The sequence below is a fragment of the Hyaena hyaena genome, unplaced genomic scaffold (assembly GCF_003009895.1).
Source record: "Hyaena hyaena isolate Hyena2069 unplaced genomic scaffold, ASM300989v1 scaffold_278, whole genome shotgun sequence".
In the NCBI taxonomy this organism is placed as follows: Eukaryota; Metazoa; Chordata; class Mammalia; order Carnivora; family Hyaenidae; genus Hyaena; species Hyaena hyaena.
In genome coordinates, this window is record NW_024080911.1 from 1,021,672 (window position 1) to 1,037,809 (window position 16,138).

At 40.1% G+C, this 16,138-nt stretch overlaps 1 protein-coding gene across 1 annotated transcript in view; it reads right to left on the reverse strand.

Moving 5' to 3' along the window:
* Positions 1-538: 538 nt before the first annotated feature.
* The window catches only part of LOC120241127 (cytosolic beta-glucosidase), a 147,274-nt gene continuing 131,674 nt past the window's right edge, over positions 539-16,138 (reverse strand). Inside the window, exon 6 of the mRNA XM_039246053.1 lies at positions 539-1,321. Coding sequence (XP_039101984.1) covers positions 1,119-1,321 — 203 coding nt within the window. The 3' untranslated portion in view covers positions 539-1,118. The remainder of the gene's footprint in view (positions 1,322-16,138) is intronic.

The window sequence follows — 16,138 nt, forward strand, 5'->3', positions numbered from 1 at the left end:
CGGGACAAGCACCCGTGGACCACCAAATCATGACCTGATTTTGACCCAAAGTCGGATGCTTAACTGACTGAGCCACCCAGGCACCTCTTAAGTTCTTAAAAAATACCCAAAAGGGGTGCCTGGGTGGCTCAGGTCATGATCTCAAGGTTCGTGGGTTTGAGCCCTGCATCCACAGCTAGCTGTCGACAGCTGTGCTGACAGCTAGCTCAGAGCCTACAGCCTGTTTCAGATTCTGTGTCTCCCTCTCTCTCTGACCACCCGCCCCCCCCCCCCCGCACGACATTGTCTCTCCCTCTCTCAGAAATAAATAAAACATTAAAAAATACCTAAAAGCATAGAATATGCTTGGCTTATTATTTTGCCCTTCATTTGACATCACTCTGGAGTAGGAATTTGGTTTCAGCTGAACATCAATTCAAATGCTCTTTCTGCCATTCACAGTCTAATTTGTTTTATTAATTTAGTATTTTTCAAAAATAATTCATCAGGCAAGAGAAACGTACTTGTTCATGCATTAAGAAAACATGTGCCAAACACATCAACAAATCCGTTTTATTAAATGTTATCAATTAATCCCTTTGTTGAAGAGAATGCATAACTATGTAATGTGACTAACTTTTAATTTTGATTTTGATTTTTTTTATACTAGATTAAACAGTAGAAAAATTATGGGCCACATGAAAAAGAATCTACAAAGCAAACAATAACCGACATAACCAGAGAAACCAGGCTCGTAAACAAGTATTCTTATAATAAGTGGTCCTGATGTCAGAGCTGCAAATCATGAGCATACTATCTTTATAAATTTTGCATTATTGTTTCTAGAAAAATTCTAAGGATTTAAATGGGAGTTTCCCAGTCTGATTTCTTAATATAAAAATCAGTTTCAGTGGTTTTCTATTCTATTTTTTTTAAAGCCTCATTGATCCACATGCAAATAGAGTAAAGGCCATCATTAAATACATCCCCAGGTATTACATATTCAGACTTCATAATCATGGGTCAGCTGGTAGGAGATGATTACAAAGGCAACTTGAGATTGTCTGAAGGATCACCAAAGCAGACTTCCTTCCCAAAAGCAGAGGCCTCTTCTCCAGCAGACATGGGACAGCCATCTTTTACTGACTTTCCTTTAGTCCATTGTTCCGGATGATCTTGGCATACTCCTTGGCTGATGTGTAAGGGACTCGAGGTCTAGCAGGATCCTCAAAATCAACATGGAAGAGACCAAACCGGCTACTGTACCCTTGGTTCCACTCAAAGTTATCCAGAAGAGACCACGCACAATATAATTTAAGATTGACTTTATCAAGCTGGATAGCTGAGTTTTGTTTTAAGAGAGAAAAGAAAAGAAAAAAAGAAAATTATCATCTCTGGGAAAGTTTTTTGAAGACTTAGAAAAGCATTGACAACCAGCATGATTATCTTTCTCCTGCAGAAGATCACAGAAAAAACTTCTAAGTGCTCTTTCCCAATTTTCTTGTTTAACCAAGTAAGGCCTCCATTAAAGAAGTTAAATTACATATAATTCTAATTATTTGGTTATTCATTCATTTTAATATGTGTTTTACTCATCCACTGATTTATTCAATAAATACTTTTTAATATCTACTACTTTTCAGACACAAAGAAACACACACACACACAGTTTCTTCCTAGTACCTAGAATTATATTCACTAAAGACACTGCTCAGCTTCTAAGGGCAATCTCCAGATGATCCACAAGGTCCACTAGTCAGTTGGAAGAGATGATAATAATAGGGCTGAAGAAGCCTTAGCCCTTCCTTGTGTCCCTATGATCTCACTGAGACATGTCTTATAATTCTGGAAATAGGACCCTAAAATGAAAAGAGTCAATACACAGCCCTGGTTGCACATGTATTTTAGACTGAATAGGCACTAAACTGTGATGGTATCTCCTCTGCCCAACATCTAAACTCACAGTGTTGTTTAAACTCTCTAAAAGCCAACATAATGGACCATCTCTGCCCCAAATACACATGTGCACCTATGCAGTATTCTATATAATTTCACTTGTGGATATCTGAAAGCCTATCCTTGGACTCTATAGTAAGATTCCAAAGTGTGGAGAATTTTCTAGGTAGTTTTACACTGATACCTATCCTGTTAGGGAATTTAACTCATTTTTTAGTATTTTAAGTATTTTGATAAATATTATTTTAGTATTAGTATTTTAACTTAAAATCTTAAGTTTGGCAAAACTCTGGGATTGTATGAATTGCTGTATTGAACATTTCTTTTTAAACCGGAGCAAGTAAACTCTATTTATGGGATGCTCTAACATCTATTTCCCAATGCAGAAATTAAATAAAAAAGCAAGTTTCCTTTATAAGACAGACATATTCCTAAATAAGTTGGGTGAAAATGAATGTTCATATATATTCCACTTTTTAATGATATTAGAGGCCACCGTCAACCATAATGACTCTCCCAGCATCAGCAAAGCAAGTTCCACTCTGTTTTTCTTGGGAGTAAATCTGTGTTTTGAAGGTCTTTTAGAAGCACTGTGCCCATAAACTACTACATGTCCTGGTCTTCTAATCACCCGGGATTTTTTTTTTTTTTTTTGACTGTGGACACCCCATACACAAAAGGCTCCTGAGAAGTTAACTGATGCATAACCTCTCTACCATTGTGCATTAAGGCGTGCAAAGTGCTGTACTTAGAGAGTGCAGTAATTAAGCCAACCTGGATTGACTCCTTTTAACAAAGTATGGTTGGAAAATGAAATACATAAGCTTCACGTGCATCAAGTTCTGCAGGAATTAAAACATTTATAGATACCCCTTCTTCCACTTGTCCACATTGCCATTTGTGTCCCTCCCCTCTCTGTCAACCACAACTGCAAAACACCAATGTTTTAAAACAGTTTTATAACCAATTTAAGTTCTGGATGGCATATGTCTAAGAATTAAAATTACCAAAACCAAATTCCAAGCCAGAAAACAACAATCTCCTGTGACTGCCTTAGAATTCAATCCAGAGACATGTAAGAATCTGCATTTTTTTTCCTCATTTGCAGAATGACTGCCCAACACGAAAGCCTACCAGCTACAAAGCTAGTTTCTGAAAACACGCACAGTCCCACTGAATGTGTACAAAGGTTTGATTCATGTGCTCAACCACAGGATAAAAACAATGCCCTGCCTGCTTGCAAGGGAACAAAAAGGAAATGTTGACAATTTCATTGTTACCTGCCAGGAGTTCAGCTGCAGGTACTACACAGCCCAGTGACACTGGTGGGTGTCACTGCATTTTCACTGCAGGAACATTCAAATAGAGGATCATCTGGTTGGTTAGGGCTGAGGTCTAGCCTGCTGGAATCCTTCTCATTGCACTACCACAGGGAAAAGTTACAAAACCATCCTAGAGCCTGTATTTCTGTCCTCTTTCAGTCTCCTCGGAAATACAGAGAGACCATCATCACATTTCTCGTCAGTGTGATTTATGAGGGCCCAAATCTTAGTAGGGAAAATCACTTCTGTGAGTTCACTTTCCTTCCTTAACCGGAGTTGCAGGCAAAGAAAACACGGACTGACAGGGACTCTGGATGGGTACAAAACACACGGGGTAAAAACAATAAACATACAGAGCCAGAGTTTGGTTTTGTACAAAAAGTCCAGTGAAAAAGATCTCACAGTCAGCAAGTTGAACATAAAGATGCAAGGAGAAAAATATCTAAGACTTGCTAATATATTAAAGTCTTAGTCAGGCTGTTCTAATTTTAAGAACCATGTGCCAGTGTTGTCCTGCACACACACACACACACACACACACACACACACACAGCCCAGTTTTAGTGAAACTGGGAAAGCTAGGGGATAGTCCTTCATCAGAACGCTCTAATTCTTTACAAGTTCGAGAGGTTCCCCCAAACCACCCTCAGTTTTAATAATTTGCTACAAGAACTCACAGAGCTCACTGAAACCGATTATACCCAGTTACGATTTATTATGGCAAAGGATACAAATTATCATCAAAGGAAGAGATGCACAGGTCAGAGACTGAGGGGTTCCAAACCTGAAGCATCCATCATGCCCTCCCCTAGGGGTCCTGATATGGGCATGCGACCATAAACACAGAGCACTGTCAGTCAGAGAAACTCACCAGAGCTTCAGTGTCCAGAGTTTTATTGTTGACTTCATTACACTGGCATGATTGATTAACTGGCTGTCCACGTGGATGAACTCAGTCTCCAAGCCAAGTGACACTGTGTAAGCCAAAGTCCCCACCTTCGATCACATGGTTGGTCTTTCTGATGTTACTAGCCCCCACCCTAAACAAAGACATTCTTTCAGGTGTGACATAGATTTATTTCCAAAAGCTGAAGGCAATGGTCAATCCACTACTTAGGCAAAACCAAATTCTTTACTACACACACTCATGCACACCTATTTTAGAAGCTCATTATTTTACAATCCTGAGCAGAATCCTCTCAAATTACTGGTTTATGAAATGCCATCATTATGCCTGTGTTTGTCACATTACAAAAGGCTACTATTTGGACACTGAGCCTCAGTGGGATATATTTCCTAACTGTTTATAAACAGAGTTAGGCTTTGTTTTCAGGATTGCCTAGGACTACATAAGACATCTATGAGTGTAGTACAGTTGTTCATCTATCAAACAAACCACTAATCCACAGGCCCAAGCTGCTGTGGTAAGAACCAGTGGAAGGGTTCTGGACAGTGCAAAAGGCAGCACCTCACAGAAGAAAAATGACAGAGATAAAGCACCAGGAAGGGGTGAGAAAGATAGAGCCCCAGGAAAGAGTGAGAAGAAAAAATATAAGCCTCTAGATTTCTGTGTTCTGGTAATGGCAGACTACATTGTTTGAGCAAGCCTTCCTAATCAAAACAAGTGAGCATGCTGGGTAGAATTTTAAAAGCAAATCTTCAAAACAATGAAAAGCTGAAAATTTCACTGGGAATTACCTGGCCACAGTAGAACAAAGTAATCGAGATTGATGGGCATGGCAGCCACTTTCACCTCATGGAATTTTCTAACCTTAGGAAATCAGAACCCTTTCCTATTATCCAAGGTGAGGATAGGTGTCAAAGCTCAGAGCCACATGGAAGAAAACCTGAGACCCCACACATAGGAAACTAAGATTCCCAAAAGACAAAACACTAATCCCTCAGGGGAAGGGTGACCCAGAAGCTAACCAGTCACTGGAACGTCTCAAGTCACATGGTGGTTCTGAAAAACGTCAAGTCTGGGTATCGGACAGAAGTGCTCCCAGACTCAAAGTAACCTCAAGTGCCTGGAAGATTCACATTCAAATATTTTCTGAAGGGAGAGATCTATGTTCTAAACCTTCAATGATTATCACAAATACTTTAAAGTATAATCATCAGCACATAATCAAATAACCAGAAAGAAATAGGAAAATGATAACAACTAGAAAATCACTAAAATCAACAGACAACAGAAACAGACCCACGAAGAGCTCATTTATTAGAATTGTCAGGCAGATTATAAAATAACCATGTTCACTATGTTTATACTGTAGAGATAATAACCTTAAAATATCTTCAAGGTTTATAGGGACCTATAAAAAGTGATGTGGCAGATTTGGGAAAGGAAATGGTAACCCTGGGTTTGAATCCCAGATGCTGCAGTTACTAGAGGAAGGAGCCTCCGGTATCTCATGCGTATAATGGAGACACTAATATCTACTCCTGGGGCTGCTGTAAAGATTACACAGGACACCATGGACCCCAGTACAGCATATTGCCCATGTGGGTATCTGTTGTTTCCCACTCTAGCCACCCCTTAGGAGAATACAGAATCCAAAGTAAAAATGTACTTTGATGTGCCTTCTCCCCACCAATCCAGATATTTTGATGAAGTTGAAACTGGGTTTAAATGAGCATCTGGGACAATTTGTAAAAGGGAAAGAGGAGTCACAACAACAAACTTCAGATTAAGAAAGTGTAAGGCTGAAAGGAGAAGCACAGACAGATTGTATAAATCTGAGGACAGGGCTCTTTACATCAGTTGACAAACTCCTTTCTTTTCTCCAGGGTGACATCTCCAAGTCACTGCCTGACTTCCTGCCTCCCTGAGTCTTGAAAAGCAGTCCAGAGACGCCTATAATGCTGACTTTCAGGTGTCTACGCTCTTGAACTTGTGAGTTGTTAGTTGAGCAAGTGCATCCTGGGATCTACTTTATGAGCAGTAAATATGATCAGAGGTATGGAAAAAACTAATAGCGTGGGTCTGAGTCAAAATCCTTATGTAATACATGGCTAAGTCAATGTCATAAGTCCAAAAGGCAAGATGCAAAACAAGCTCAGATTCAAAGTCATTGAAATAGAATGAGAACAGATCAAAGACAAAGGCAGTCTTGGGGAGTGTCTGCAAAAGGGTCATAGAGTATTTTCTATTTGTATTAACTTGTTGCTGAATATGTGATATATAGAAGAATCTGGCTGATGTAAAGTTATAGAGCCAAAGCAAACGTCAAAATGATTACTAATTCAGCAAGACATCATTTCTCAAAGTGTTGACTCTGACTCCTTGAACCAGCTGGAATCACCTAGGGCATAGCTTAAAAAAATTTTGTTAGCCTCACCCCAGGCCTACTAAAATCAGAATCTCTTGAGTTGTGTTATGAGCTTAATTATGTTCTCTTACCCCAAACCCCTATGTTGAAGCCCCAATCCCTGGTACCTTAGCATATGACCTTATTTGGACATAAAAGTCTTTAAAGAGGTGAGTAAGTTAAAATGAAGTTGTTAGGGTGTGCCTTGATCCAGTCTGACTGGTGCCATAAGAAGAAAGAAGTCTCCAGAGTTGTGTGCACATAGAAGAAAGACCAATGAGGACACACTGAGAAACTGGTTATCTGAAAGCCAAAAAGAGAAACCTGCGGAGAAATCAAACTTGCTGACCGCTCAACTGTACATCCCCGGCTTCCAGAACTATGAAAAAATAAATCACTGTTGTTTAAGCCATCCTGTCTTTGGCGTTTGGTTATGGCAGCTCTTAGCAAATTAGGCTGAGATCTGAGAATTCCTGTTATTGATAAACAACCTGAGTGATTTTTATACTCAGTTGTCTTCGACTCCTAAGCCTGGGATAAGCTCTAAGAGTCCACCATAATTTTTAGAACACAGAGGTTTCCCTCCTGAGGCTATAAATGTGGGCAACTCCCTCGGCACCACTCCTCAGCACTCATAACTGGAGGAGCTCTTTGCCAGGAGACACGGTAATGTGCAGGCTGGACCACATCACCTTTCAGAAACGGGGGACACAGAGAGACTAAGGTGGGAATCCTACAAGCTCAGGAGTGCCAGATGCCTGTCATATTCTGCTTAATGAAAGCCTTGCCTTACCCCAGTAGAAAGGCATCTTCTCCATTCACCTTCTCAATTCACCATGTGTAACGGTTTGATGGCTCCCCGTTTAGATCTGTTCATCCAAAACCTGTGCATGTGACCTTATTTGAATAAAGGGTCCGTGCAAATGCATATAAGGATCTCAAGATGAGATCATCCTAGATAATACTGAGACCTAAATCCAATGACCAATGTCCTCAGAAGAGAAGAGAAGGGGGAGAAGACATACAGGGAAGAAGGCAATGTGAGGTCAGAATCAGAGATTAGAGTGATATGCCTGCAAGCCAAGGGATGCCAAGGCCGAAGCCTGAAGCTGGTAGACACACGTGGCCTAGGTTGTCTCTCATACCCTCCAGAAGGAATCAATCCTCCAGGCACCTTAATTTCAGATTTCTGGCCTCCAAAACTGTGAGAGAATAAATTTCTGTGGTCTGAAGCCACCAAGTTTGTAGTAATTTGTTACAGCGGCCACAGATCATGCACCATACTCATAATTATAGAGTCACTGCCAACTGGGCTCCAAGTCCCAAACCACCCACGTGATTTTGCAGAGGGCTAGTGAGAATCTTTTATCAAGGCCTGTCAAAGAGAGAGAGAAAGAGAAATCCTTCCTGGGACATAGTTTGAAGCATATTTTATGGCAATTGCCCCACACGCGCTAACCTTGCAAACGTGTTTATTTGGGCTTGTTTGAATTGCACAGAGCATTGCAATGGGAAGACAGCTTCCATTGGCTAACAGTGCCTGTAAGGGAACCGACACACCGACTGTCTTTCCCTTTCTTTGGGGGAAAAAAACCCATAATAAAACAGAACAACATCAGGAAGATCTATACATAGAAAATGCACAGTAAGCCCCCTGCCCCACCTCCAGGTGAGTATCAGTGGCTGGACAGCATCTGTGAAAATGCCCAAATAATCCCAACACAGGAGGCCCCACCTGCACATGGTAACTCCGAGTAGCAAAAACCTATGACTCTCAGAAAACAGAGTCTGAAAACCAAAGGCTAAGTTTTAATATTTTATAGGAAAATGCCAATTAACCAAAAATAAGCTGTAAAGATTTCATAATTTCCTGTATTGTTCCTATTACATTAGATTTGGGAGCGGAAGAAAAACCCTGCAAACAGTAAGCAGGTGAAAGGTGTAAGAATTATATATATATTTTTAATATTTTTATTTATTTCTAGGAGAGAGAGAGAGCGTGAGCAGGGGAGGGTCAGAGAGAGAGGGAGATACAGACTCTGAAGTAGGCTTCAGGCTCTGAGCCGGCAGTCAGCACAGAGCCCGACGTGGGGCTTGAACCCACAAACCGCGAGATCATGACCTAAGCAAAAGTCGGACGCTTAACCGACTAAGCCATCCAGGTGCCCCAAGAATTATATTTTTATTTAATTATAAAAAATTATCGGAGGACAGGTATACATTCAGTATCACCTCCTGTAATTTATCCATCATTATTACTTTCACAGTTACCTCTGCTGCAATAGAAAGTCTTATGAAAACCAAAGTTCTGAGCAAGTGAAACTCTCCTCTCCCAGAAAATCCTCCTTCCTTCCTCCCTTCCCTGTTCTTCCCTCTTCCTTCCTTCCCTTTTTCTTTCCTTCTGAGGACTTACTTCTCCCTCTGCAAAATGGGGACAACAATGTCTTTTTCATAGAATTGTGGCATTAAATAAATTAACACATATGAAGCTCTATGAAAATGCCAAGTTTACAGGAAACACTTAACATGTGGTACTGTTGTTGTTGTTGTTATTTCTTTCAGAGTCTGGAAGGGCAATGAATGAAACCTGTTTTCTCTCTTCCTCCCATCTGGCTTCAAATAGCTTTCAGAGGGTGTAGAGTCAGCAAAAAATACTCAGTGCTGAGAATCAGAGAAATCAGGGCATCAAGGGAAAGAGCAGCATCTGGGCTAGAGTTTGTGCTCTGTGGGAAAGGGTCAGTTGTGGGTCATGAAAAATAAATCACTAAAGACAGGGACCTTGGGGTGAGGCTGCCAGGAAGACTGGGTGTTGCTAAAGCCGGCCTGCTTGGGTGAACTGGGAGGGAAGGACCACATGACTCAAGGTTTCTGGGATCCTACGACAACATCCACCTTATACTTATTAAATACATATATATCATGCTAGGAATTGGGAATATAATGGAGAGCTAAATAAACAACTCCTCTTTTTGTAGAGCTTAACAGCGCATGTGGAAGCCATATCTTAATCCAATTACCACCCTGTGAGCCTTTAATTACACTCTGTGTAGAGTATTATGGAAGGAAAGACATGGGAACTGTGAGAAAGAACATATCAGCTCACATTTATTGAGCATTTAGATACTGATTCGAGCATTTCGTGTATGCATGAACTCATTTCCTCTTTACAGTAATAATAGGAGTTAGATATTATCATTGTCCCCATTTTCCAGATAAGGGAACTGATGTACTGAGACGTGAGGTAACATTTACAAAATTCATATAGAAAGTAAGTGGGAGGGTGGGGTTGGCACCCAAGCAAGATAACAACAGAGGCTGCATGCTATGTCCTGATGCATGATCTAGTGGAAGATCTAGCTTAGTCAGCAAGGATGACAGAACAGGGTGAATGGAGCAATTTCCTGGAGTAAACTAGAGCTAAGAGCTCAGCATTCATTGGAATTATCTACTGACATCAGCTGGGGTTCTCGCTTAATTGTTAGTAACAGAAACTGACCTTGATGGATGAAGCGTAAAAGGGTCAAGTTGGAGAAGTAGGGTCTAATGAAGCTTCCAGGGCCAGGGCCCAAAAGCACAACACAGAACTGGTGGATGGAAGAAACTTCCTTAACCACTAGTGACCCAATGGGCATTAAGTCCAGCAGTGCATATTGCTACCAAGATCCAACTTTCCTGCAAGCATGGAAGCCACTACTTCTGCACCAGAAGCTAGATCTTATAACCACTGTCATTCTCAGAAGCTAGATGCCTCTGCTGCTATCCTCCCCAGCACAAAAGGTTCTGCCTTCCGCAAGCTGTCTGCCTTCAGATCAAATTCTCGCATGAGTAAGTCTAACTTGGTGGGACTAGGTCACATGTGTGAGCCCCGGCTCCCACAAAATCTGAGGAAGGTCAATCTTTACTCTGGTTAGATGAAACTCTTAAATCTGGGCATTCCTCAAATGTAGCAAGAGTGTTCAACAAGTGCTAGGCACCCCAAAAATGTGACAGATGCCCACCTCACTAGATGAACAAGGACAAGCTCAATCCAAGAAAAATGAACCACATATGTGAAAGATCAGATATGGGAAAGTTCACAGCACATTTAAGTAACCCCAAGAAGGGGGGCGCCTGGGTGGCTCAGTTGGTTAAGCTTCTGACTTCGGCTCTGGTCATGATCTCACAGTTCGTGAGTTCAAGCCCCATGTCAGGCTCTGTGCTGACAGGTAGCTCAGAGCCTGGAGCCTGCTTCAGATTCTGTGTCTACCTCTCTCTGTAACACTCCCCTGCTCATGCTTTCTCTCTCTCAGAAATAAAATTTTAAAAATTTAAAAACATTTTTTAAAAAGGAACTCCAAGAAGGTAATTCAATGGATCAAAAAGACTTACCAAGAATTCATAGAAACAGAGGGTAGAATGGTGGTTACCAAGGGCTGGGGCAGAGGGAGAAGAGGAGAGGTTGTTCAAAGGGTACAAACTTTTAGTTATAAGATGAATAATTTTTGAGGATATGTATGGTGTTTATAGTTAACAGTTAGATAATTATACTGTATTATGGACTTGAAAGTTGCTAAGGGAGTAGATTTTAAATGGTCTCGCCACACACACAAAAAAATAGAAATGGTTATGGAAGTAATGGAGGATGTTAGCTAACGCTATAGTGGTAATCATTTTACAATATATAAGTGTGTCAAATCAACACACTGTATACCTTAAACTCACACAATGTTATTATTTAATTATATCTCAAAAAAGCTGAAGGAGAAAAGGAAAAAGAATTGTAGGGAGAGAGCCATACGGCAGGGGACATGCAGGTCCTTATAAAGATTTTAAGGATTTTGATCTTTATCCCAACCACATTAAAAGTCACTGAGGGAGTTTAAGCAAGGGAGTGACTTTAGCTAATTTGCATTTTTAGAAGATTATCATGACCTCTGTGGAGAATAAATTTGAGTGCCGCAAGAATGGAATCCAAGAGTCTTTAGGCGTGATTGTAATAAATCATGAGGGAGACGATGGGAGCTTGGTCTGGGGTGGTATAAGTGAAAAGAAGAGAAAATCAGATGGATTAAATAGATATTCAGATAAAATCAACTGGATTGAACAATTCACTGGAGATCAGTGGTGAAGGAGATAAGGTAGCAAAGATAACACAATTTAATGGATAACACTGAAGTTAGGGAATCCTGAGAATAGACAAGTTTTGTAGGAAAGGCAGAGAAGATAATGAATCAAGCTTTGGTTATAATGGCTTGAGGCTTCTCTTTTTGATCTCCAAATGAAGAGTTGAAAAAGCTCAGCATAGAGTTGGAGATGGAAATGTAAATTGTGGAGTCATCATGTAGAGACCATAATTGAAACTATGGCTGTTGAACACAACTTAAATAACAAGAAAATAAGACATTGGTGCAAGCCTTATTTTATTGCAACACTTAAAAATAAGATGAAGGAAAATTGAGGAGGAGGGCCATAAAGATTCCATGTTCTTGACCTGATACAGCCATAGATGACACTTGCTGCTAATATAATTTGACCAAAGTTACACAGCTAAAATGGGAGAATTTGGAAATGAACACAAGGCTATCTTGATTCCAAAGCCCACAATCCTTCCATCATAATAATATGGAAAGATTGTAAATCCAAGACTGTGGGTGATATGCAAGGGTCAAAGCTACTATGGGAAGCACATAGCCAGACCATGTGAAGAGTATCAAGTGGGTGGAGGTGGAATCACCTGCAACATCTATACCCTAAGAGCAAAAATCTAGTACTTACAGTGTAGGCAAATTTCTCAAGGCTTCTCCACCCCTTTCATAATTCCCTTATAGCACTCCAGGAAAAATTCAGGAACAAAACCAAAAACCTGTCCCCAGTGAGAAGGAATAGCACTCAATTTAGAGGACAGTAATTGATCCATATTTTTCTGGGATGATAGTTTTAAAAGGATCAGGTTATGAAGTTTGTGACCTACATAGGTAGTGGTCTCTCTTTCATGCACCCTCTCTCTCTCTTTTTTAACGTTTATTTATTTTTGAGAGAGGGACAAATAATTTAAAAATATTAAAAAAAAAAGAAAGAAATATCAGAGTCCTGTCTTCCTATAAGGTAAAAGGGTAAGTTCTAGGTTCTATGGCTCAATAAGTGCGAAAATAAGCACTATGGGTGAATAAAAGTTGTAAAACTGCATGTGAGGACAAAACAAATGTGTAGTTTTGCTCTAACATTGATTTAGGGCTTTAGAACTGTAATCTGTCAAATCAAATCCTGAGCATATAGATTAATACTAATACTTCTTTCTTAGCTTCTTTCTTTCATTCTTCCAATATGTCCACAAAATACTTTATTAAGCACCTACTATATGCAAGCTATTGTTTTAGGCAGAGTGATTCTCATAGAGGAAGAGAAAATCTGATGGAGAGTTATCCTCAAGGTCAAGCAGCCAAGTGGGAGAGAATAGCTCCCACATAGTTGGTCTGATTTGTGCATTCACTAAACCCCCTTAGTATCCCTTTTGTAACATGAATAAGACATGGAATTAACTATTTGTTCATTTTCTATCTTCTACTCCCTGGGTCTAAGCTCCCATGAGCTTAGACATTAAGAACATAGATCTTATCCTAGTGAAGGATAGGTGTTTAATAAGTATTGCTTAAATGAATGAAGGACTACAAATTGACATAGAATATTAAATATAATGTTACCAATATAAGAATAGATAAAAGGTAGTTCTCAAGAAGGCAAGATTATTTTCTGGACCATGATAACGAAAATCAACTCCAAATTCATCTTGTCCAAATAAAGAGAAAGAAATAACTTCTTCCAATTTGATCAACTCACTGCTCATTTTGTATCCTGGAATATTTTTCTGTGATCACAAGCACCATGCCTCTTGTCAGTTACTGGAATTTCAATACATATATAATAAATGTTGAATAAATTATATTAAACGCCCCTTAAAAAACCATTTTCAGTGAAGTCAATGCCACCTTTTGCTAATTAGAAAGGGAGAGGAAGCAAGTGTTAGCATTATCCTCACCACAATAACACCACAAAAACACTTCTGGTGCTTGTGTACAATGCCATGGTAATGGCCTACAGTTAAGAGATACAGGAAAGTGAATAGTAGGGAGTTGAGAAGAAAGAACACTGGCATCTCTTTAAAATGCTACTGTGTAAGTTTTCATATTGCTGGCACCAAGTTCAAGCCCAGGTGGGTATACCTCACCCAGACTGTCTGTCCTGGTCTATTGTACAAGTCTCGCTAGTCTGCTTTAAGGACAATGAAGGACACTGCTTGGTGATGTGGCCACAAGCTGTTCAGGGAAGAGACTTTGCTCAGCACATTTTAGCTACTGAGCAAGGCTGGGCTTGTTTCAGAGAGCCACATAAAATAAATAATCATGCAAAAGCAGATTCGTTCTGATAGGGCTCTGACAGCTGCTCTGAGAGGTGGATCCTTGCAAGCCCATCTTTCAACAATGAACTGACCCAAAGATCCAGGAAAGCTCCAGACAGGACCATATGGCCTAGAATAAAAACATATTTCAAACTCTTGTTTATTATGCATATCTTTCAAAGGTTCACTACTCAGTGATGAAACATTGCACCTGCAAAGCTTTAATAAGCTTCCCAAGCAAATACAATTATAAAATCACAGGCACCTGAAGAATTTGTCTTCTCTTACACTTAGCTATGTACTGCCCACCAACGACTGGTCTCATTCTTTTTAATTATATAGGTTTGCGGTATTTTGTAAGCTGCGATCAATACTTATTCAGAAAATAAAACCCCTTATAGACCTCAGCATAAGGCCATGAAATATCTCTCCTCCTAAATTTTAGGGACTCCAACATTATTGCATATAGAACCTTCCAGTCTGCCTGAAAGGAAAAACAGCAGTTCAATCATGCAGCCCTGCAAAGACAGGAGAGCACTTGACATGAATTTAGGTGGGCTTCATTCATCAGCAATGGAGGGAGGAGAAGGGGTATGAACAGTTTCCTGTCACTAAGGTGCTCTATGACTCCACATCCAGTCCAAATATTTGAGAAGCACAATCTGTTCGTTATTCACTCAATAGTCATTGAGTAGCAATTATGTGCCAGGCTAGGTGTGGTGATTCAGAGATAAACAGCACACAATTTCTGCCTTCAGGAGGTGATGGTCTCCATTGGGAAGAATCAAGAACTGATTTGGAAATACAAAACAACACTACAGGGACAAAAACGGGGAGACTTAACTCTCCTGGGAAGTTCAGGTACATCTTTCCAGGAACTAGGCATTTGAATCAAAACTTGAAAGGTAATAATTTACTAGCTAGTTAAGTAAGAGAAGATATTAGCCATATCAGTGTTGGAACCCTGCCCATGTGAATTTTAATGGCCTGTCCCAAGGCCACAAACAGCGTGATACAGTTTGAGGCCATGAGTTCTATTTCCATCCTTGCCTTTAATCAGCTTATGGATTAACAAGGCATGTGTCTCTGACACTGTTCATGTGATCCAGTGATGGGTTTAAAATAGATGACCGTTATAGGTCTACTGGCATTAGAATCCTTCTAGAGTTCTCTCCAAACTAAGAGACTGCATGAAATGTAGACCTCTTTTATTTCTCTACCCCAAAACAGTGTACAGTGGTATATTTTGGGATTTAGAAGTGAATTTTACATAAATTGGCTTAGCCTCATCATTATGCAACGTGATGGAGTGGCTGAGTCTTACTGCTAAGATCCTGTCTTATTCCCCTTGAATCCACAGTCTTGCATCATATCACTAAAGGATTATATCATACTCGGCCTTCAAAATGAAGAATGTAGGACCAATAATGGTAGATAAATAAAGACTTTGACTATGAGATTACATGTAGATTTAGAGACATGAAAAAGTAACTGTTTCTTCCTAAAGGTACCAATGATGTTATTAGTAATATGCAGGAAGATGAGCTTTTGTTTGTTTGTTTGTTTTACCACAGGTTGTTATTTGACAAGTGTACTGAGGGCATTAAAAAAGGAAGGAATGGAGAGAGGGAGGGAGGAAGAAAAAATAGAGAGAGGAAGTAGAGAGGGAGAGGGGAGGTGGAAGAAAAGGAAAGGAAAAGGAAGGGAGGGAAGAAGCAGAGAAACATGTACTTTCTACAATCAACAGTGTCCCCAAACTGTTTTTATCTCCAGACTCTCAACAATGATTCACAATATGTAGCCAGGGCATTATCTTTCAAGCCTTTTTAGACTCAAGGAGAACAGCAGAGGATTACCAGAGATGGCGCCTGATACTGCCCAGGCACACAGAAAAAGGGGCAGTTATGATTTATTGCTAAAAACCACATTGCTCACAACCACCCTTAAAGACTGATGTTGCTGGATTACCTGGGTGGCTCAGTCAGTTAAGCGTCTGACTCTTGATTTAGGCTCAGGTCATGATCTTGCAGTTTGTGAAATCAAGCCCTGCATCAGGCTCTATGCTAACAGCGCAAAGCCTGCTTGGTATTCTCTACCCCGCCCCTCTCTCTCCTCCTCTCTCCCACTCATGCTTGCTCGTTCTCACTCTCTCTCTCAAAATAAATAAATAAACTTAAAAAGACTGATGCTGTTAT